A 23,081-nucleotide genomic window follows, 5' to 3' on the forward strand; every position below is an offset into this window, starting at 1 on the left:
AGTGATCCACCTGCCTCGGCCTCCCAAAGTGCTAGGATTACAGGCGTGAGCCGCTGTGGCCAGCCTTTTTTTTGAGATGAAGTCTTGCTCTTGTTACCCAGGCTGGAGTGCAGTAGCGCAGTCTCAGCTCACTGCAGCCTCTAACTCCCGGGTTCAAGCAATTTTCCTGCCACAGCCTCCGAGTAGCTGGGATTACAGGCCCCGGTTACCGTACCTGGCCTAGTTTTGTTTTTTGTGTTTTTTTTTTTTTTTTTTTTCAAACCCAAATCTTATGTTTCTTTGTAAGATCCTGGTAGAGTAACTCTTTTAAATGTTGTCAGCTGTTAAGATATTTGATATTGAACTGTGTGTCTTCTCAGATATGAAATACCTTAACAGTTGACAACATTAAAAGAGTTACTCTACCAGGTTTTAAAGAAAAAAAAACAAAAAAAAAACTAGGCTGGGTGTGGTGGTGGGCATGTGCAGTCCCAGCTACTCAGGAGGCTGAGGCAGGAGAATCGCTTGAACCCAGGAGGTGGAGTTCGCAGTGAGCCGAGATTGCGCCATTGCACTCCAGCCTGGGCACCAAGAGCAAAACTCCGTCTCAAAAAGAAAACCATAAGAGTAAAAAGGAGTGTAGACTTTAAGGGTCCTAATTTATTCTTAGCCTTTAATAACTAAAGAATGAAGTACAGCACCAGAAAGTAATACATAAAGTTCATTTTGAAAATGTTTGAAAAGTCTGTGAAAAAAGGATAGAAAGCTTCAGGGTTGTAAGAAAAAAAAGTGTAGAAAATACTATTGCAATTTCTGATATAAATGAGTACAAGACATTTCATTTTATTATAGAAATACTTTACACAAATGAAATTATGTGTTGGGAAGAAGAATGTTAGTATTTACAAAAACAGGAAGAAAAATTGCATCTGGGTATAGTTTTTGAGTCTAGTATTGGGTTAAAATGTACTTTTAGGCTGGGCACGGTGGCTCACGCCTGTAATCCTAGCACTCCAGCCTGGGTGACAGAGTGAGACTCAGTCTCAAAAAACATATCTATGATAGATATATGCATACATATGTACATACATATACATCATATATATATTTCATGAGAATTCAGGCTTCAATAACACCTGTACATAGAAATAGCATAATGTTTTCATCATTTAAACATGCAGCATAAAATTCTGAGATAATTTTGTTAGTAATTGATACGTAAAATTTGCCATTTAACATCTTGACAGATCATTTAGATTGTTGCATTTGCTCAGTTGTAGATTCATGCAGATACATCAATTTGTTTAAATTTGTAATCCACAGACTCTGAGAGTGTTTGTGTGAGATGACTTCTAGAAAATTATGTTTAATCCAGATTTCTGTCTACAGAAGACTACCATATTGAATGCACATTGTCCCGATACAGTGTAGTACCAGTATTTACTTGCATTACTGAGGCATGCAATTAGAAGTGCTGAGGTTTCAGTCCAGAAGCCACATTTTCAGAAAATCAGTAGTGGTCATCAGAGTGCCAAATTAAAGAGCTGGTGAAATAGTGCAAAAGAAAAGGGAATTATAGAAGCAGAAAGTTCTAAATTAATGTGCTGATATTTTCATGCTGCTTATATGCTGAGTATAGTGGTAGTAGGCAGACACAATTGTGGATCAAAAATGCGTTGTATGATGCATTTAAAGATGGAAACATATTTCACTATTCTTTAACAAAGAATAAAGTTTATTTGGCTCATGGTACTGCAGGCTGTACAAGAAGCATAGTGCAGGCGTCTGCTTCTAGTGAGGGCTTCAGGAAACTTACAATCATGGTGGAAGGAGGAGCTATCGTATCACATGGCAAAAAAGGGAGCAAGAGAGGAGGGAAAGGTGCCACACTCTTAACCAGATCTCACACTCTTAAAACAACTAGTTGTTTTAAACAACCCGCTCATTACGGCCAGGAAGGCACGAAGCCATTCACAAGAGATCCATCCCTATAACTCAGACACCTCCCACTAGGCCCCACCTGCAACACTGGGGATCATATTTCACTTTTATCTCCTTTGTGTGACCCCAAAATATCTGAGACAGGTCTCAGTCAATTTAGAAAGTTTATTTTGCCAAGGTTAAGATTGTGCCCGTGACACAGCCTCAGGAGGTTCTGAAAACTTGTGCCCAAGGTGGTCTGGGCACAGCTTGGTTTTACACATTTTAGGGAAACATGAGACATTAATATATGTAAGGTGTATGTTGGTTTGGTCTGGAAAGGTGGGACAACTCAAATCAGGGAGGGGGCTTCCAGGTCATAGGTAAATAAAAGACAAAGAATTTCATTCTTTTTGAGTTTCTGATTAGCTTTTTCAAAGGAGGCAATCAGATATGCATTTATCTCAGCAGATGAATGACTTGAAGTTCTGTCTGTCGTTTGTCTGCAAGGATTTTCCTTGTGATTAGGGGATTCGTGATTAGGGTTCGTGATTAGGGGATCCCAAGATTTATTTTCTTTTCACAGCCTTTATTCTCTGCTTTTTGGTGAGTGGAGACCATATCCTCCCCCATTTTTTTTTCTTGTAGTTCTACTCTACTTACATAAGGTAGTGTGTTGCTACCAATGTGCCTTTGCTCTACTTCTTTTGAAACATATTGTCATGACCTTAGGCTGAAACAAAATTTACCTGATAATGGATGGGTTGTCAACCCAAAGGTGCTAATGAACCTGAAGACCTTTTCTCATGGCCTTTTTAATGGTAATTTTTTCCATTGAAACTTTTTTCTCTTATGTGAAACCATATTGATTTTCTCTAATTCTTGATTATAATGGAGTCCTTTCATATACACATTTAACTTGAAAATTCAGCCATTCTTGCTTGGCCAAACAAAAGAGGAAGAAAAATACAGTTTCACCAAAGTGTAAGTTGTCTATACTGGTATCTACAATGTCTCCCCTTCCACTTTCTCCACTTTAGTCAGACTTTATCCCCACCACTTTACCTGAATATTTTCTGTCAGTCTCCACGTTGGAAATTTCAGTGGTCAATTCATAGTCCTTACCAGCTGCCCTCTCAATGGCATTTGACACAGTTGATGACTCCTACCTGCTTGAAACATTTTCTTCACTTGCCTTCCAGGACACCACACTTTCCTGATTTTTCTGTAACCTTTTTACCCTTCGTTTCTCAATCTCCTAAGGATTTCTGCTTTACCTCTTAATAGAAAGGAGCCCTCAGGGTTATACCTTAGGCCTCTCATCTTTTATGTCCACATTCACTTGGTGATTCCTTTCACTTGCAAAACTGTAAATACCAGCTATAAACTATTAATTCACAAATGTATGAATCTAGCCCATACCTCCCTTCTAACTTCAGATTCGTGTATACGGATGCCTGTTCAGCATCAGCACTTGGATGTCTGATTTAAATGTTGAAAACTGAACTCTTGATCCCCACTCTGCTCCCTCTCCCCCCAAAAATCCCTGCATTTCCCACATTATCTTCATTTCAGTTCATGACAATATTATCTTTCCATGTGCTGAAACCAAAAACCCTGACTTTGTGCTGGTCTCTTCTCTTTATCAGACAGCTTTATCTAATCTATAAGCAATTATTTTTGCTCTGTCTTTAAAATATATCAGTAAACAGGCTGGGTACTATGGCTCATGCCTGTAATCCCAGCACTTTGGGAGGCAGGTGGATCACATGAGGTCAGGAGTTTGAGACCAGCCTGGCCAACATGGTGAAACCCCATCTCTACTAAAAATACAAAAAAATTAGCCATGCATGGTGGCACGTGCCTGTAGTTCCAGCTACTCAAGAGGCCAAGGCAAGAGAATCACTTAAACCTGGGAGGCATAGTCTGCAGTGAGCCAAGATCACACCACTGCACTCCAGCCTGGGCGACAGAGTGAGGCTCCGTCTCTAAATAAATAAATAAAATAAAATATATCAGTAAACAGACTACTTGTCATCACCTGCACTACCATTCTCTTCCAGGCCACCATCATCTCTCACCTGTATTAGAGCAATAACTTCTTAACTGCTTTTTTCATGCTCCCTTTCAGTATGTTCTTACCATCATAGTGAGAGTGAGACTTTTTTAAAAATGTAAGTTCTATCACTTTTTAAATTTTATTTATTTATTTGAGAAGGAATCTTGTCCTGTTGCCCAGGCTGGAGTGCAGTGGCATGATCTCGGCTCACTGCAACCTCCGCCTCCTGGGTTCAAGCGATTTTCCTGTCTCAGCCTCCCGAGTAGCTGGGATTACAGGCTGTGCCACCACACCCGGGTAATTTTTGTATTTTTAGTAGAGACAGAGTTTCACCATGTTGGCCAGGCTGGTCTCAAATTCCTGGCCTCCAGTGATCTGCCCGCCTTGGCCTCCCAAAGGATTACAGACGTGAGCCACTGTGCCCAGCCTGTCACTTTTTTTTTTTTTCCAAGCTGGGGTCTTGCTCTGTTGCCCAGACTGGAGTATAGTGGCAAGATCGTGGCTCATGGCAACCTCGAACTCCTAGGCTCAAACGATCCTTCCACTGTGGCCTCACAAGTAGCTGGGACTGCAGGAATGTGTCACCACACACAGCTAGTAGTTTTTAAATTGTTAATAGAGACAGCATCTCCCTACATTGCCCAGACTGGTCTTTAACTCCTGGCCTCAAGTGATCCTCCTGCTTCGGCCACCCAGGTGTTGGGATTACAGGTGTGAGCCACTGTGTCCAGTGTCATGTCACCTTTCTACTCAAACATTCAGTGTCTTCCCAGTCCCCTCACAGTTAAAAAAATCAGTCTGTAGGGCTGGGTGTGGTGGCTCACGTCTGTAATCCCAGCACTTTGGGAGTCTGAGGCGGGTGGATCACAAGGTCAAGAGTTCGAGACCTTCCTGGCCAACATGGTGAAACCCCATCTCTACTAAGCATACAAAAATTAGCCGGGCATGGTGGCACATGCCTGTAATCCCAGCTACTCAGGAGGCTGAGGCAGGAGAATTGCTTGAACCCAGGAGGCAGAGGTTGCAGTGAGCCGAGATTGCGCCACTGCACTCCAGCCTGGGTGACAGAGCAAGACTCTGTCTCGGGGCAAAAAAAAAAAAAAGGCCGGGCGCGGTGGCTCACGCCTGTAATCCCAGCACTTTGGGAGGCCGAGGCAGGCGGATCATGAGGTCAGGAGATCGAGACCATCCTGGCTAACACAGTGAAACCCTGTCTCTACTAAAAAAATACAAAAAAATTAGCCGGGCGTGGTGGCAGGCGCCTGTAGTCCCAGCTACTTGGGAGGCTGAGGCAGGAGAATGGCATGAACCTAGGAGGCGGAGCTTGCAGTGAGCTGAGATCGTGCCACTGTGCTCCAGCCTGGGTGACACAGCATAACTCCGTCTCAAAAAAAAAAAAAAAAAGAAAAAGAAAAAAAAAATCGGTCTTTAAAATGGCCCACAAGGCACTACACTCCCTTGTATCTCTGACCTAAGCTACTCCTCTTCACTCTCTCACTGGTCTCAGAGCCTTTGTGTTGCATTCCCTTTACCTGAATGTATTTTTCCCCATAAGCCACTTTGCCAGTTCCTTTACTTCCTTAAGTTTTTAGTCTGATGTCATCACCAAAGGCCTGCCTTGACTATTTTTATTATTCTTGTTACTTGGGCATATAAACAAGAGAAATGTATTTCTCACAGTTGTGCAGACTCGAAGTCTGAGATCAGGGTGCCAGCATGGTTGGGTTCTGTGAGGGCCTCTTCTGGGTTTCAGAGTGCCTTCTTCTCATTGTATCCTCACATGACAGAAGGAGCCCTTAATACTTTCTTAAATGTTTTATTTTGGAAATTTTCAAACATATACAAAGAAGCATAGAGAACATTAACCATCATACTTAAATCATTCTTTTTTTTTGTTTGGAGACAGAGTTTTGCTCTTGTTGCCCAGGCTGGAGTGCAATGGCACGATCTTGGCTCACCGCAACCTCCGTCTCCTGGGTTCAAGCAATTCTCCTGCCTCATCAGCCTCCCAAGTAGCTGGGATTACAGGCATGCGCCACCACACCCGGCTAATTTTGTATTTTTAGTACAAATGGGGTTTCTCCATGTTGGTCAAGCTGGTGTCAAACTCCCAACCTCAGGTGATCTGCCGGCCTCGGCCCCCCAAAGTTCTGGGATTACAGGTGTGAGCCACCTCGCCCGGCCACTTAAATCATTCTTAACAAAATTAATAATTTCTTAATATTATCTAGTACCCAGTCCATATTCAAATGTCCTTAATTGTCTCCAGAATGATATTTTACAGTTGTTTTTCCTAACATGGCCCACACGTTGTATTTGGTTGATAATGACCAACCAAAACCTCTCTCCCAGCCAGGTGCTGCGGTTCACATGTGTAATCCCAGCACTTTGGGAGGCCGAAGCGGGAGGATCGCTTGAACCTACAAGTTCGAGACCAGGCTGGGCAACATAGTGGAACCCCCTCTGTACAAAAAAAAAATAACAAAAATTAGCTGGTGTAGTGGCATGTGCCTATAGTCCCAACTACTCGGGAGGCTGAAGCAGTGGAAGGGTTGCTTGAGCCTGGGAGATCAAGGCTACAGTGAGCCATGATCATACCACTGCACTCCATCCAGAGTGACACAGTGAGATCCTCTCTCAAAAAAAAAAAAAAAGTGGGCCAGGTGTGGTGGCTCACACCTGTAATCCCAGCACTTTGGGAGGCTGAGGCGGGCAGATCATGAGGTCGGAAGATCAAGACCATCCTTGCTAACACGGTGAAACCCCGTCTTTACTAAAAGTACAAAAAATTAGCCCGGCGTGGTGGCACGCGCCTGTAGTCCCAGCTACTTAGGAGGCTGAGGCAGGAGAATCACTTGAACCTGAGGGGGCAGAGGTTGCAGTGACCTGAGATCGCGCCACTGCACTCCAGCCTGGGTGACAGAGGGAGACTGCGTCTCAAAAAAAAAAAAAGGAGTGTTTAACCCATAGGGTTTAAGTCTCTTAGTATGTGCGAAGCACTTCTTAGAATAGTCCTTGGTACCTAGTAAGTGTTCAACTAATGTTATTCTTATTAGTCTCAGTTCCAGCTTCTCATAGTATGACCATTACAGCATGCTAAATAGGATTCTAATATTTAAGGACATAATTTTTTTGTTTTGTTTTTTATTTTTTATTTTTGAGACAGAGTCTTGCTCCGTTGCCTAGGTTGGATTGCAATGGCATGGTCTCAGCTCACTGCAACCTCCGCCTCCCGGGTTCAAATGATTCTCCTGCTTCAGCCTCCTGAGTAGCTGGGACTACAGTTGCCTGACACCACGCCCCGTTAATTTTTTTGTATTTTTAGTAGAGCTGAGGTTTCACTATGTTGGCCAGGCTGGTCTCAAACTCCTGATCTCGTGATCCACCCGCCTCAGCCTCCCAAAGTATTAGGATTACAAGCGTGAGCCACCGCGCCTGGCCAAGACATTGGTTTTTAATATAACATGCAAGTCACCTTCTTAATTTGATAACAGTGAATTTTTTGCAACCCTAGAAGAAGAACTGGGCATATTGGGTATATAGAGACTCAGAGTTGGCCTTGAAGAAGGTGTCTTTGGAAATTTTCTAGGTCTGTCATACAGCGTTAGAAGTCAAATGTTAAAATCTAATCTTCAGCCAGGCGTGGTGCCTCATACCTGTAATCCCAGCACTTTGGGAGGCCGAGTCAGGCAGATCACCTGAGGTCGGGAGTTCGAGACCAGCCTGACCAATATGGAGAAACCCCGTCTCTACTAAAAATGCAAAATTAGCCGGGTGTGGTGGCGCATGCCTGTTATCCCAGCTACTCGGGAGGCTGAGGCAGGAGAATTGCTTGAACCTGGGAAGCGAAGGTTGCAGTGAGCCAAGATGGTGCCATTGCACTCCAGCCTGGGCAACAAGGGCAAAACTCCACCTCAAAAAATAATAATAATAATAATAATAATAGTAATCAGAACTCTAGATCTGGGAATAACCCTGTATCTATTTCTTTACATTTTTCTTTCATTAATGTATTTATCACTATTTTTTTTTTTGTTTTTCTTTGCAGGCCTCAGCTGTTGAAGAACGCTCTGCAGAGAGCAGTAGAGAGGGGCCAGTTAGAACAGATAACTGGCAAAGGTGCTTCGGGGACATTCCAGGTTAGAGATCAGAGGCCTGGTTGTGGAGAAGTGCTTCTTAAAGTTTTTGGTTTCAGGACCTCCTTATACTGTAAAAATTTATTGAGGACCTCAAAGAACTTTTGTTTATGTGGGTTATATCTGTCAACATTTACTATGTTAGAAATTAACATTGAGGTCTGGGTGCGGTGGCTCACACCTGTAATCCCAGCACTTTGGGAGGCTGAGGCAGGTGGATCACCTGCGGTTGGGAGTTCGAGACCAGCCTGGTGAAACCCTGTCGTCTCCACTAAAAATACAAAAATGAGCTGGGCGTGGGGGCACATGCCTGTGGTCCCAACTACTTGGGAGGCTGAGGCAGGAGAATCACTTGAACGCGGGAGGTGGAGGTTGCATTGAGCCGAGATTGCACCACTGTGCTCTAGGCTAGGTGACAGAGCGAGATGCCATCTCAAACAAACAAACAAACACAAAGAAATTAACACTGAGGAAAAATTTACATATTTATTGATTTACTTTAAAATAGTAGTAGAAAACCCATTACATATTAACATAAATGACATATTTTTTAGTGAAAAATAGCTGTCCTCCCCCTGCCACCTCCCAGCCTTTTTTTTGAGACAGTGTTTCTCTCTGTTTCCCAGGCTGGAGTGCAGTGGCACAATCACAGCTCACTGTAGCCTCTATCTCCCAGGTTCAAGGGGTCCTCCAGCGTCAGCCTCCCAAAGTGCTGGGATTGTAGGTGTGAGCCTATAATCCGTCTTCCCCAAGTTTTTTTTTTTTAATGAGAAGTCGTCAGGCACTGTTTACATTTTTGCAAACATCTTTAACATCTAGCATAACAGAAGACAGCTAGTATCTGTTCCAGTTTATTTTGGGTTACTTATTTGAAGAAAATCTAACCTTACACAGAAATACAATTAGAAAAGGATGGAATATTTTAAGATAACTTTCAGATAGTTGTAGAAATTATTCTTTGATACTACACCAAAACTCAACAAATCGTTATTTTTTTAACAGCTTTATTGAGGTTGATTTGCATACCTTATACAATTTAATTTATATAATTACAGTTTATAACTCAGTGATTTTCAGTAACTTTATAGAGTTGTACAACTATCACAGTCCAATTTTCGGACATTTCTGTCACCCAAAAAAGATCCCTTGTAGCCATTTGCAGTCACTCCCTATTCCACCAGCAGCCTCAGGCAACCTCTAGTCTGTTCTCTCTCTCTGCAGATTTGCATTTTGTTCACATTTCATATGGATAGAATCTAGAATCATGTACTATATGCTCTTTTGTGTCTGGCTTCTTTTGGCATGATGTTTTTGAATTTTATCCACGTTGCAGCATGTACCAGTACTTTCATTCTTTTTTATTGTCCAGTAGTATTTCATTCTATGGATGTCACATTTTGTTTATCCATTCATGAGTTGATGATGGACATTTGGATTATTTCTACTTTTCAGCTAATTATGAATAATACTGCCTATGAACATTTATGTTCAAGTCTGTGCGTGGATATGTTTTTAGGACTTGCTGGGCCATATGGTAAATTTATGTTCTAAGAAACTGGCAGTGTTTATAAGGGCTCAAGTCGTTTTGTTTTGTTTTGAGATAGGGTCTCACTCTGTCACCCAGGCTAGAGTGCAGTGGTGTGATCTCGGCTCACTGCAACCTCCACCTCCCTGGCTCAAGCAATCCTCCCATCTTAGCCTCCCTAATAGCTGGGATTATAGGCGCGCACCACCACCATGCCTGATTAATTTTTGTATTTTTTGTAGAAATGGGGTTTCGCCGTGTTGCCCAGGCTGCTCTTGAACTCCTGGGTTCAGTGAAGTAGTCTGCGTGCCTCAGCTTCCCAAAGTGTAGGAATTACAGGTGTGATCCACCACACCTGACCAGGGCTCGAGTTTCTCCATATCCTCCTCAACGTTTGTTACTCTTTTTTATTATAGCCTTACTAGTGGATATAGGGTATCTCGTTGTAGTTTTGATTGGCATTTCCCTAATAATTACTGATGTTGAGCATCTCTTGTGCTTAAGGCCATTTGTTTATTGTCTGTAGTGAAATGTTTATTCAAATCTTTTGCCCATTTTTAAAAGGGGGTTGGTTATTCGTTAACAAGAATTCATTACTCTAGATATAAAGTCTCATCAGATTTTTTCTCCTATTCTGTGACTTTCTCAGTATTATCTTTTGAAGCGTTTACTTTTTGATGAAGTCCTATTTATCATTTTTAAAAATTGCTTTTGCAGTTTTATGGTTATCTAAGAAACATTGCCTAATTAAAGGTAATGAAAATTTACTCATACGTTTTAAGAGTTTTATAATTTTGGCTCTTACATTTAGGTCTGTGATCTATATTGTTTTGTTTATAGTGAGAGGTAAGGGTATAATTTATCTTTTTGCATGTGGGGGTGTGATTATCCCAGCACCTTTTATTGAAAAGACTGTCCCTTCCCTATTGAATTGCCGTAGCATCTTATGAAAATCAATTGACCATAAATATAAGGGTTTATTTCCGGATTCTGAGTTCTCTTTTGTTCTGTAGGTGTATCCTTCATGCCAGTACTGCATTGTCTTACTGACTGTAGCTTTATAGTGAATTTTGAAATTCGGAATTATAAGCCCTCTAACTTTTTCAGGAATGTTTTGACTATGCCGGGTCCTGTACAGTTCCATACAAATTGTCCATTTCTGCCAAAAACAAAAAAACAGCTGGAGTTTCGGTAGGAATTGCCTTGAATCTATAGATCAATTTGGGGAGACTCACTGTCAAAAACGTTGAGTTTTCCAATCCATGACACAGAGGTCTCTTTATTTAATTTCTCTCAGCAGTGTTTTGTAGTTGTTCAGTGTACGAGTCTTGAATTTTTTTTGTTAAATTTATTGCCAAGTATTTTATTCTTTTTCCATGCTGTCTTGAATGGTGGAAGTGTTTTCTAGTTTTCGTTTTCAGGTTGTTAACGCTAACCTGTAGAAATACAATCGATTTGTCCATTGCTCTTGTATCCTTCACCCTTGCTGAACTCACCAGTTGTAGTAGTTTCTTTGTGAATTCCTTACAGTTTTCTACATACAGGATCTGTTATCTGCAAATAAAGAGCATTTTACTTCTTTGTTTCTAGTCTGGATGTCTTTTACTTCTTCTGATTGCCTGATTGCTCTAGATTAACCTCCATTACAGTGTTGAGTAGAAGTGGTAACAGCAGACATCTTCGCCTTGTTCCACATCCTGGAGAGAAAGCATTCAGTCCTTCACAAGTTAGCTATAGGTTTTTCATAGATGCCTATTGTCAGGTTGAGCAAGTTCCCTTCTATACTACTAGTTTCCTGGGAGTTTTTATCATGAATGGCTATTGGATTTGTCAAGTGGTTTTTCAGTGTCTGTTGAGATGATTGTGTGGTTTGTGTCCTTTGTTCGTATTGTCTGTTAACATTATTTGTTTTGTGGTAAATTCTTTAAAGTTTAGTTGCCATGTGAAACCTGAAACCCTAATCAGTGAATTTCTTGGACTGTGTTACCTTAAAATTCATTGAACTTTGAATAGATATTTTAATCCTTCATAATTTTATAGCACGATACATTGGTCATTTGAAAAATAGTGGCACAGAGTTACATAGATTTTCCAAATGTTGGCATTTCATTATATACGACAACAAAAATTACAATCATTGGTATTGGCCACTGATCTTATAAGAACAGTATTTAAGTATTGGGAAGATAACAGACTCACAGTGATGGACACAAGTTTTTCAGAATTTAAATTTTCTCTTGAAAGGTTGAATTTTATCATTGGCAACAAATACTATTATTTTTTGACATGACCGGCTCTTTTAGTTCATTTGCAAGATACTGTCTACCTCATAACCAAGTCTGAATAATGATAGGTTAGCTGTCAGTTATTTCTTTAAGTAAAAAAGTATTACAGGTCAGGCGCGGTGGCTCATGTCTGTAATCCCAGCACTTTGGGGAGGCCGAGGTGGGCGAATCACGAGGTCAGGAGATCCAGACCATCCTGGCTAACATGGTGAAACCCAATCTCTAGTAAAAATACAAAAAATTAGCCGGGCATGGTGGCACATGCCTGCAATCCCAGCTACTCGGGAGGCTGAGGCAGGAGAATCCCTTGAACCCAGGAGGCAGAGGTTGCAGTAAGCCAAGATCACGCCACTGCACTCCAGCCTGGGTGACAGAATGAGACTCCGTCTCAAAAAAAAAAAAAGTGTTCCAAGAAAAGTGCAGCTAATTCAGCTCATAACTTTAACAATTACACAAGTGCTTTTCCTGGATACCATCATGTCTACATATGTAGCAGATACGGATTATGTGGTTCTTCCTGTTTCATCCCGTAAAATATTCTAAAGACACATTCAAAAGTTGAGATTTAATAAAATAATTTTTGGTACTTTATCAAGGGCATTCTAAGTGAATTCGTGCTCTTTTTTTTAAAACCATAAGTACATAGCAGTAAAGAAGACAATAACCACATTTTTGTGTCTCTGCCTTTATCTGTGGTAAGCTGACAGCAGTTTTACCCACCATTGCTTCTGCACCATCATTGCAAATGTCAAAATAGTGAAAAGGCCAGGTGCAATGGCTCACACCTGTAATCCTAGCAATTTGGGATGCTGAGGCGGGTGGTTTACCTGGTCAGGAGTTTGAGGCCAGCCTGGCCAACATGGTGAAACCCCATCTCTACTGAAAATACAAAAATTAGCCAGGTGTGGTGGGCGCCTGTAGTCCCAGCTACTCGGGAGGTAGATGCAGGAGAATCGCTGGAATCCGGGAGGCGGAGGTTGCAGTGAGCCGAGACCGCGCCATTACACTCCAGCCTGGGCAACACAGCGAAACTCTGTCTCCAAAAAAAAAAAAGACAGTGAAAAAGCAAATCGCATCTTAGGTTTTTGTTTGTTTGTTTTTTGAGATGGAGTCTTGTTGCAGTGAGTACAGTGGCTTGATCTCGGCTCACTGCAACCCCCACCTCCCGGGTTCAAGCGATTCTCCTGCCCCAGCCTTGCCCAAGTAGCTGGGATTACAGGCATGCACCACCATGCCCGGCTAATTTTTGTATTTTTAGTAGAGATGGGGTTTCACCATGTTGGCCAGGCTGGTCTCGAGCTCCTGACCTCAGGTGATCCACCCGCCTCAGCCTCCCAAAGTGCTGGGATTACAGGCATGAGCCACTGCGTCTGGCATATCTTAGTTTTATTATGCAAATAGTTTTGACCTTGCAGATCCTCTGAAAGGGTCTCAGGAGCCCAGACGATTGTAACCAGACCATTCTTTAAGAACCACTAAACAGTTTTGTAGAGCATTTGTGGTTTTCTCCTTTTCCCTTTTTGCATATTATTTGCTAACCTTTGTTACCACACCTTCCATTTTCAAAGTATGCTATGTAATTTTCTTTTGTATGATACTTTTTTTTTTTTTAGTTTATTGTTTATTTTTAGAGACAGAGTCTTGGTCTGTCACTCAGGCTGGAGTATAGTGATGTAATCATAGCTCACTATAGCCTCAACTTCCTGGGCTTAAGCCATCCTCCCCCCTCACCCTTTCATGTAGGTAGGCTACAGGCATGCCGCCATTCATAGCTAGTTTTTTTATTTTTAGTAGAGAGAGAGTCTCACTATGTTGCCGAGGTTGGTCTTGAACTCTTGGCCTCAAGCAGTCCTCCCCCATTAGCCTCCCAAAGTACTGGGATTACAGGTATGAACTACCGTGCTCCCTGATACCCTAAATATTTATCAAAATTTTTCACTGCTATTTTCCTCATAGGATTAAAAGGGCTATTTATTATTTTTTATAACTACAGCTGACCCTTGAACAACATAGGGGTTAAAGGTGCAGATCCCCCGTGCAGTAAAAAAAAAAAATCATAAAAAACTTTAGATTCCCAGAAAACTTGACTGTTAATAGCCTACTGTTGACCGGAAGCCTTACAAACAGTTAATACACATTTTGTATGTTGTATGTATTATATAATGTACTCTTATAATAAGCAAGCTAGAGAAAAGAAAATGTTATTGAGAAAATCTTAAGAAAGAGGAAATAATGGCCGGCCACAGTGGGTCACACCTATAATCCCAGCACGTCAGGAGGCCGAGGCAGGCAGATCTCCTGAGGTCTGGAGTTCGAGACTAGCCTGGCCAACATGGTGAAACCATGTCTCTACTAAAAATAAAAAATTAGCCAGACCTGGTGGTGGGCGCCTGTAATCCCAGCTACTCGGGAAGTTGAGGCAGGAGAATTGCTTAAACCCAGGAGACCGAGGTTGCAGTGAGCTGAAACCACGCCATTGCAATCCAGCCTGGGCAACAGAGCGAGACTCTGTCTCAAAAAAAAAAAAAAAAAAAAAAGAGAAAATATATTTACTGTTCATTAAGTGGAAGTGGATGATCGTACATGTCTTTATCCTTGTCATCTTTGAGTTGAGTAGGCTGAGGAGGACAAGGAGGTGTTGGTCTTGCTGTCTTGGGGTGGCAGGCAGAGGCAGAAGAAAATCCACATATAAGTGGACCAGCACAGATAAAATTGTGTTGTGTTCAAGGGTCAGCTATACTTCATTTTTCAGATTCAGAAAAGTGAAGTATTCTCAAATAAAATAATCTTTTTTTTAAAATTTATTTTATTTATTTATTTTTTTAGACAGAATCTTACTCTGTCGCCGAGGCTGGAGTTCAGTGGCATGATTTCGGCACACTGCAACCCCGCGTCTTGGGTTCAAGTGACTCTCCTGCCTCAGCCTCCCAAGTAGCTGAGACCACACGCACCTGCCACACCTGGCTATTTTGTGTGTGTGTGTGTGTTTTTAGTAGAGACAGGTTTCGCCATGTTGGCCAGGCTGGTCTCGAACTCCTGGCCTTAAGTGATCTGCCTGCCTCTGCCTCCCAAAGTGCTGGGGCTATAGGTGTGAGCACCCAGCCAAAAGAATCTTAATTTTTAGGGACATAACTGGTTAACCTGCTTATTGGGTACAGTTGTCAGTATCTTTGGGTTAGGTTGGCTATTATTTTAGGGTGGATGGAGGGTAGATGGAAGGAGAAAATATCCATAGGAGGGTTGGGACTTCTCAGTTAGATTGAATACCTGTTGAATGGGAAGAGAAAGTCCCTAAGCTGACAATTTATTGTAAAACATATCTGTGCTAATGCAGGAACTCCGACCCACCTGGTGCAGAGGAGTCTTGTCTTGACCTGCTTTGGGAGAGTGTTGTCTTGATGCTTTTCTCTTCCTCCTTGGAAAACAGCTGAAGAAATCAGGGGAGAAGCCCCTGCTTGGTGGAAGCCTGATGGAATATGCAATCTTGTCTGCCATTGCTGCCATGAATGAGCCGAAGACCTGCTCTACCACTGCTCTGAAGAAGTATGTCCTAGAGAATCACCCAGGAACCAATTCTAACTACCAAAGTAAGACTCGGTTGTGTATATTTAACTGGGATTAGGAGAATTTTCTTTTGAAAAAACCGTGGAGGGCCAGGCACTGTGGCTCACGCCTGTAATCCCAGCACTTTGGGAGGCTGAGGCGGGTGGATCACGAGGTTGGGAGTTTGAGACCAGTCTGGCCAACATAGTGAAACCCCATCTCTACTACAAATACAAAAAAATTAGCAGGGTGTAGTGGTGTGCATCTGTAGTCCCAGCTACTCGGGAGGCTGAGGCAGGAGAAACGCATGAACCCAGGAGGTGGAGGTTGCAGTGAGCCAAGATTGCACCATTGTACTCCAATCCGGACAACAGTTGCGAGACTATGTATCAAAAAAAAAAAAAAGAAAAAAAAAATCATAGAGATCATGCTATTAATGTCAAAGTATTAACTACTGACTGAAAACCAAGAGGGAACAGCTTTACAAATTTCATATTTACAAAAAGAAAAACAAATAATCAAAACTGAATTCTTAATTTAAAGCATCTGCTTATAAGAAGTTGCTTTTACTGTAAAGATTTTTCTGATATTTATTGTAATTTAGATAAATCTCTAGGTTCAAAGCAACTCTAAATTATAGTGTATTTTTTCCTACTTTTGAATGTTCACCAAAAACATCTAATTTTACTTTGAAACAAAGCCAGGATTTTAGAGTACTTACTACTTATATTATTTCTTATTAACCTAAGCCCCACAACAGAAAATACTTTATTTCAGTAAAGTATATTTACTCTAGGAGGTGGTGATTTGAGATGAGACACCCTGCCTTATCAGCATTATCATGTGTGGATTGGTGAGACTGGGTGACTTCTCAATGAACTATTAAAAGAGGCACAATGTTGTAGGGTGAGGGATATGGAAATTAAGTAACAGAAGAAGACAATCCAGAATATATTATTGTAATTAAAAGGTAATTTTGAAGTCTTTTTTTTTTTTAGACGGAGTCTCGCTGTGTTGCCCAGGCTGGGGGGTGCAGTGGTGCGATCTTGGCTCACTGCAAGCTCTGCCTCCCCTGGGTTCACGCCATTCTCCTGCCTCCACCTCCTGAGTAGCTGGGACTACTGGCACCTGCCACCACCCCTGGCTAATTTTTTTGTTTTTGTATTATTTGTTTTTAGTAGAGACAGGGTTTCACCGTGTTAGCCAAGATGATCTCGATCTCCTTACCTTGTGATCTGCCCGCCTCGGCCTCCCAAAGTGCTGGGATTACAGGCGTGAGCCGCCATGCCCGGCCTATTTCTATATGCCAGATGTTTTAAGAGAAGATGAATTTGGTTAACAAGCCTTTCAGTTTCACTGATATTTGCAGCTGTTTTTTGGATACTGAATCGCCATAAAATATATTTTGGATATGTCTCTGTAAGAAAGATGAGAATGAAGGACTTCAGGAACCATGATATTGTTTTGTTACTGTTTACTGATTTATGAATAATTAGTTCTGTTCATCTTTATAAGAGATTCTCCTAGATGATTATCAATACCTGTAGGTACACAATAGATGTTTAAGTGAATGGAAATAATTACATACTTAGTTTTAGGTCTGCTGTTTATGTGCTACCTTAGAGCAAGTCACTTAACTACTTTGAGCTCAAGTCACTTAACCACTCTGGGCTTTTTTTTTTCCTGTGAAATAAGGTATTTGACTCAATGGTCTCTAATGTGTCTTTTCATTATAACTCTTGCCAGGTATGGTGGCTCATGCCTGGAGTCCCAGCAGTCTGGGAAGCCAAGGTGGGAGTATTGCTTGAGCCCTGGAGTTTGAGACCAGCCTGGGCAACATAGTGAGACTTTGTCTCTATATTTTGCAAAATTTTAAAATATAGATATATGTATGTATGTATGTATATAATTTAACTCTTGCCAAACTTATGGGCAATAAGTAAATGTTTAATTAATTAAATACCTTTGAACACATAGGATTCACTTAGTGTATGTCAATTACCGTATGTGACAGGATATTAAATTGATGCGTATCTGTTTGTGGTTGAGGGAATTATCTAATCTGAGTAACTAGATAACTTTCATTTCTGAATTTTTTTTTTCAGTGCATTTGCTGAAAAAAACCCTGCAGAAATGCGAAAAGAATGGGTGGATGGAACAGATCTCTGGGAAAGGGTTCAGTGGCACCTTCCAGCTCTGTTTTCCCTATTATCCCAGGTAAGCACTTAGCCTATAATAGATCACTGTAAATTTATAGTCTGATTCTAAGTTACACACTCAGTTTAATTAATTTTACCCTTATTACTGTTTTAGTGAACTGGAAATACAGTCGTCCTTTGTTACATATAGGGGATTGGTTACAGAACTGCCCGCATACCCAAATGCACATGTACTCAGCCCTGTGGAATCCATGTATCTGAAAAGTCTGTCCTCTTTGTATGCAGGCTTCGCATCCTGTGGATGTTGTATTTCTGATCTGTGTCTGGTTGAAAAAAAAGTCCACATATAAAGTGGGCTAATGCGTTTCCAACCTGTGTTGTTCAAGGGACAACTGTATTTGAAAATAAAGATGACTTTTAAGGCAGTATTATTTTGGAGTAAAAGGTTTTGTATAAAAATAGTGATTTTAGCCAGGCATAAGATTATTTGAGATCCTCGGATGGTCATTTTGATGTTCATTCCTTCTTTATCAAGTAAATGATAATGACAGATTCTTAGAGGATTATGTATAAGTTTTTGTTTTTGTTTTTTGAGACAGGGTCTCACTCTGTCGCCCAGGCTGGAGCAGTGGTATAATCTCGGCTCACTGCAACCTCCGCCTCCTGGGCTCAAGTGATCCTCCCACCTCAATATCCCACGTAGCTGGGACTACAGGTGCACGCCACCACACCCAGCTAATTTTTGTGTTTTTTGTAGAGATGGGGTCTTACCATATTATCTAGGCTGGCCTTGAACTCCTGGCTCAAGCAGTCCTCCCGCCTCAGCCTCCCAAAGTGATGGGATTATATGCATAAGTTTTAATTGTCCAATACCAAGTGGGGAGAACATTGACTGTTTTCAAGAATCTTAACTCTACCTTCATACTGTAGAGACAGGAACACTTAACTGAAAATTTGTCTCTTGCAAATACCTTATTTATTCTTTGAAACAAAAAAATATATTGATCACCTCCTGTGGTCCAAGCATTGTTTCATGCACTGGGTTTAAAGCCTTTTGATTTCCAGTAAAGTACATAACATATACCACTAAGACCCTGTTTTAGCAAGACTATTGTGTAACTTTCTTGTATTATTATTTCTGTACAAACATAAGTGTTACTTGGCTTAATACATATTATATAAATTTTTCAAACATTAAACATTAAATTTAATTCCCAAAGTCACACACACACAAAATGTTACATTCTGCTAGGTGTGGTGGGATGCACCTGTAGTCCTAACTACTTGGGAAGGTGAGGTGGGAGGATCCCTTGAGCCTAGGAGTTTGATTCCAGCCTGGGCAGCATAGCAAGACCCTGTGTCTGAAAAAGGCAAGAAACACACACACACACACATATATGTATGTATGTTATCATTTAAGGGTATGTTAATCAAAGGAATCAAGGTTCATACCACCAAGGACAAAAAAGAGTTTAGGAGATCCTTGCCGAATACCTCTGAAGCTTTGAACAGATTTAGGCCTTTGAGGTCTTTTTTTTTAAGACTTGGAGGTCTTTTGCCAGTATTATGAGGCTGAAGTGTGTATTCCATGCAGACTGTTCATTGCTGTGTACTCATTGGCTAATACAGTGCCAGATACATATTAGGAGTTTAAGTAATTGTTTACTAAATAAATGATTATGGATTAATTTTATTAAATAGTGGGTATAGAATTAGGTATGGTGCAGGACTTTTATAGATTTGGCATAACTTTATATGTATGTTCAAAATACGGTAAACTGTAACCTGATACATGTAACCTAGCTTGACATTTTTGGGAAGGGTGGGAAGAAGTGGGATATGTCCAGGTAAGAGCATCTAGGTTCACATTATTTTTCTTGTTTTATATGGGACTTGTGTTTTAATCTAATTTTTCCCCGTATAGCCCAGGAGTTCTGTTTCCGAAGAAAGAGCCAGATGATTCTAGAGATGAGGATGAAGATGAAGATGAGTCATCAGAAGAAGACTCTGAGGATGAAGAGCCGCCACCTAAGAGAAGGTGTGGACATGTGAAAACCCCTTGTGGGGAGGACACTAAATACCTCAGAGCTGAAAAATAGTGCTATAGGAGGGGCTAAAGCTAAAAAGCATTTCAGAAACTCAGGATCCTTCTCAAGTTCTTTATATAAATTTGGATTGATCTTCTCCTTTGAAAATCAAGGGCTCCAGACTTTTAGGGCAAGCCTATGTGTATCCATAGTTTAGTTATTCAAAGAAAAATAATTACATATTTCCCTAGGAACAACGTCATGAAATTGTGTCTAGACTTCATGAATTGGTTGAATTTTTATACAATTTTAGTAAAATCTCTAGTAAAAAATTGTCACATTCCTATTCTTAACGTAAGTGACCACTTCATATGCCGTTTCTCTTTAGAAAGCATCTGGTTGTCCCAACAAAACGAATCTCTTAAGTACTAAATGATGGCCTTTGCTCTTTGGTTCTCACAGGTTGCAGAAGAAAACCCCAGCCAAGTCCCCAGGGAAGGCCGCATCTGTGAAGCAGAGAGGGTCCAAACCTGCACCTAAAGTCTCAGCTGCCCAGCGGGGGAAAGCTAGGCCCTTGCCCAAGAAAGCACCTCCTAAGGCCAAAACGCCTGCCAAGAAGACCAGACCCTCATCCACAGTCATCAAGAAACCTAGTGGTGGCTCCTCAAAGAAGCCTGCAACCAGTGCAAGAAAGGAAGTAAAATTGCCGGGCAAGGGCAAATCCACCATGAAGAAGTCTTTCAGAGTGAAAAAGTAAATTTTATAGGAAAAAAGGGTATCATGATGAAATTCAAAATCTTATTTTCTAAGGTCAGTGTGCATTTGTTTAGTTTTGATGCTTTTCAAATTACATTATTTTCCTCCCCTATGAACATTGTGGGGAGGGACTCTAAATAAACCAGTTTAGGCATTTGCTAGCTTTAGGTGCTTTTATTGGTGCCTGCCCTTTTCCTTGTTCATTTTAATTTCTGCAATAATCCTGGACTTTCCTAAACTATGTAATGTATACTTGTCCTTTTTCTCTGCCTCCCCCAACCCCCTGTTGTTTTTATGGTCAGCTTTGCCTTTTTTTTTTTCTTCCAATTTTATCTAAACAGTTGCAGAGATTTTTATCCTATATTTGTAGAAAGCATCAAGAACGGTATGCCAGTCAGGTCCTGGAAGTAAAATGGAGGCACAATATAGCACTGACTGAGTTGTAAAGCCTCCTGCCTGGAGACTTCAGTTATAGCTGTAATAATTAATCTTATTTATAAAAGCCACTCCACTAACCTTTTCTCTCCAACTGTAAACACAGAGACAGCTTTGGGAATAAGCCAAAAACAGTGTGATCTCATTAGATTTTGAAGATATATGACTCCTTTGGGCTACATTTCATATTGATCAATTTCTAGGTATTTTTCACTGGCCCAAAGTATTGCATTCCCTTAACAGCAAGCACAAGTTCTCTATATCACTTGTTTTTTGTTGTTGTTGTTGTTGTCGTTGTTGTTTTGAGACGGAGTCTTGCTCAGGTGCCCTGGAGTGCAGTGGTGCAATCTCAGCTCACTGCAACCTCCACCTCCTGGGTTCAAGCAATTCTCCTGCTTCAGCCTCCTGAGTAGCTGGGATTACAGGTGTGCACCACCACGCCTGGCAATTTTTTTGTATTTTTAGTAGAGAGGGGGTTTCGCCATGTTGGTCAGGCTGGTCTCGAACTCCTGACCTCAGGTGATCCGCCTGCCTCGGCCTCCCAAAGTGCTGGGATTACAGGAGTGAGCCACTGTGCCTGGCCTATCCCACTTGGTTTTTGACTGAAGGGGAAGTGTAGAAATATATTGATTTGTGATTTCTGGTGTCACCTGTGTTACCAAAAATCAAAACAAATCTTTTTTATTTTTTATTATTATTTTTTTTGAGACAGAGTCTCGCTCTGTCGCCCAGTGTGGAGTGCAGTGGTGTGATCTTGGCTCACTGCAAACTCCGCCTCCCAGGTTCAAGCGATTCTCCCACCTCAGCCTCCCGAGTTGGGACTACAGGCGTACACGACCACGCCCAGCTAATTTTTTGTATTTTTAGTAGAGTTGGGGTTTCACCATGTTAGCCAGGATGGTCTCGATCTCCTGACCTCGTGATCCACTCACCTCAGCCTCCCAAAATCCTGGGGTTACAGATGTGAGCTACCACTCATGGCCCAAATCTTCTTGATCATATGTTTAAATATATTTTTTAATATTTGGAGCATGAGTTGTCACTTCTTGTTTGCCTTTTTTATAAGGAAATGTTGGAGAGTTACATCATTGCTAATGTAGAAATGTTAAGTGGAAAAATATACAGTTTGGTAAAATAAACTAGGTTCTACATTTATTTGTGGGTTTTTTTCCCCTCCTTTCTTTCCACAGCACTTTTGATATCAAGCAAGTGGCTTCCTTTTTGAGATATTAAAAAAAAAAAAGAAAAGGAAAAAAGTAAATGAAGCCCAACTACCTAACCCTTTCTTATTTGTATTTGTTTTAGTATTGTGAAGTTGTGTTAAATAGTACTAGCTAGAAATACAAATTTCTGGTTATCATTTCTCTTCCCTGTGGCACTTGACATTTTAATTGTCTTAAAGTTTTTGAAGTACATCTTCTGGCCCCTTGAGTACTGCCAGAGGCAAAAGATGTTTGTTTCTTATTCATTCCACTTTTGTCTCCTGGGATCCCTTCTGTAGCCTAAAGTATGGCTGGGAAATGGACTTGAGAAGATTGGCTTGAATTAGATCATAATCATGTGTGATCCCATCATGAATTCATTGGAATTTGTGTTGCATGTAAGGCAATCTTTCCTGTTGTAAATCTTCCTTTTTTTATGTACATATATTTTGAAAAATATGAATAAACATGAAATTTTAAAAGCTGCTGAACCGTAGCTTATATTTAAAGGTTTCGAGTATAGTATATCCTCAGAAGTAGCTAAGTGTCGCCCTCACTTTAAGTCTTTTCTACTCCTTGAAATGAACACCATCATTTTCCTTTTTAAATACAAGCTCCAGTTCATGTGTTTTGGAATTCTTATAGAGGGTGAACGATGTTTCCAGATACGTTGAATGCTAATTACTTAATGAATCAAAGGTTTAAAAAATCATTTTGCATTTTATTAAAGACTGCTTCCAAGATCATAGAGTACAATCACGTGCAATAAATGTTCAATATTCAGATAAGTCCTTGGACTAGAAAAAATTACAGTACTGCAAAAGATAACAGATAAATCCTAGACATCAAATTCTAGAAGTAATTGTAGTAATTACTCCTGTGCTCTCTAGCAAGTAATGATTCTTAATAGTATGGATGTTAGGTACCTGTGCTCAGAATTCTGTACTCTTCTGGAATCAAAAGTTGGGAGATTTTGGTTGGTTTCTTTGCTTTATGATACTGCTTTTAAAGAGACTTACTGAATAATCACCTGGTGGCTGTATTGCACACCAGGC

General features: G+C 40.9%; 1 protein-coding gene across 9 annotated transcripts in view; it reads left to right on the forward strand.

Moving 5' to 3' along the window:
• The window catches only part of HP1BP3 (heterochromatin protein 1 binding protein 3), a 44,910-nt gene extending 22,399 nt beyond the window's left edge, over positions 1-22,511 (forward strand). For all 9 annotated transcript variants that reach the window (XM_016955521.4, XM_016955549.4, XM_063785350.1 and 6 more), the window contains 5 exons: positions 8,007-8,097; positions 15,332-15,491; positions 17,553-17,664; positions 19,531-19,644; positions 20,096-22,511. In XM_016955521.4, the coding sequence (XP_016811010.1) occupies positions 8,007-8,097; positions 15,332-15,491; positions 17,553-17,664; positions 19,531-19,644; positions 20,096-20,390 (772 nt within the window). In that variant the 3' untranslated portion in view covers positions 20,391-22,511. The remainder of the gene's footprint in view (positions 1-8,006; positions 8,098-15,331; positions 15,492-17,552; positions 17,665-19,530; positions 19,645-20,095) is intronic.
• Positions 22,512-23,081: the final 570 nt, after the last annotated feature.

Source organism: Pan troglodytes, chromosome 1 (assembly GCF_028858775.2).
Source record: "Pan troglodytes isolate AG18354 chromosome 1, NHGRI_mPanTro3-v2.0_pri, whole genome shotgun sequence".
NCBI lineage: Eukaryota > Metazoa > Chordata > Mammalia > Primates > Hominidae > Pan > Pan troglodytes.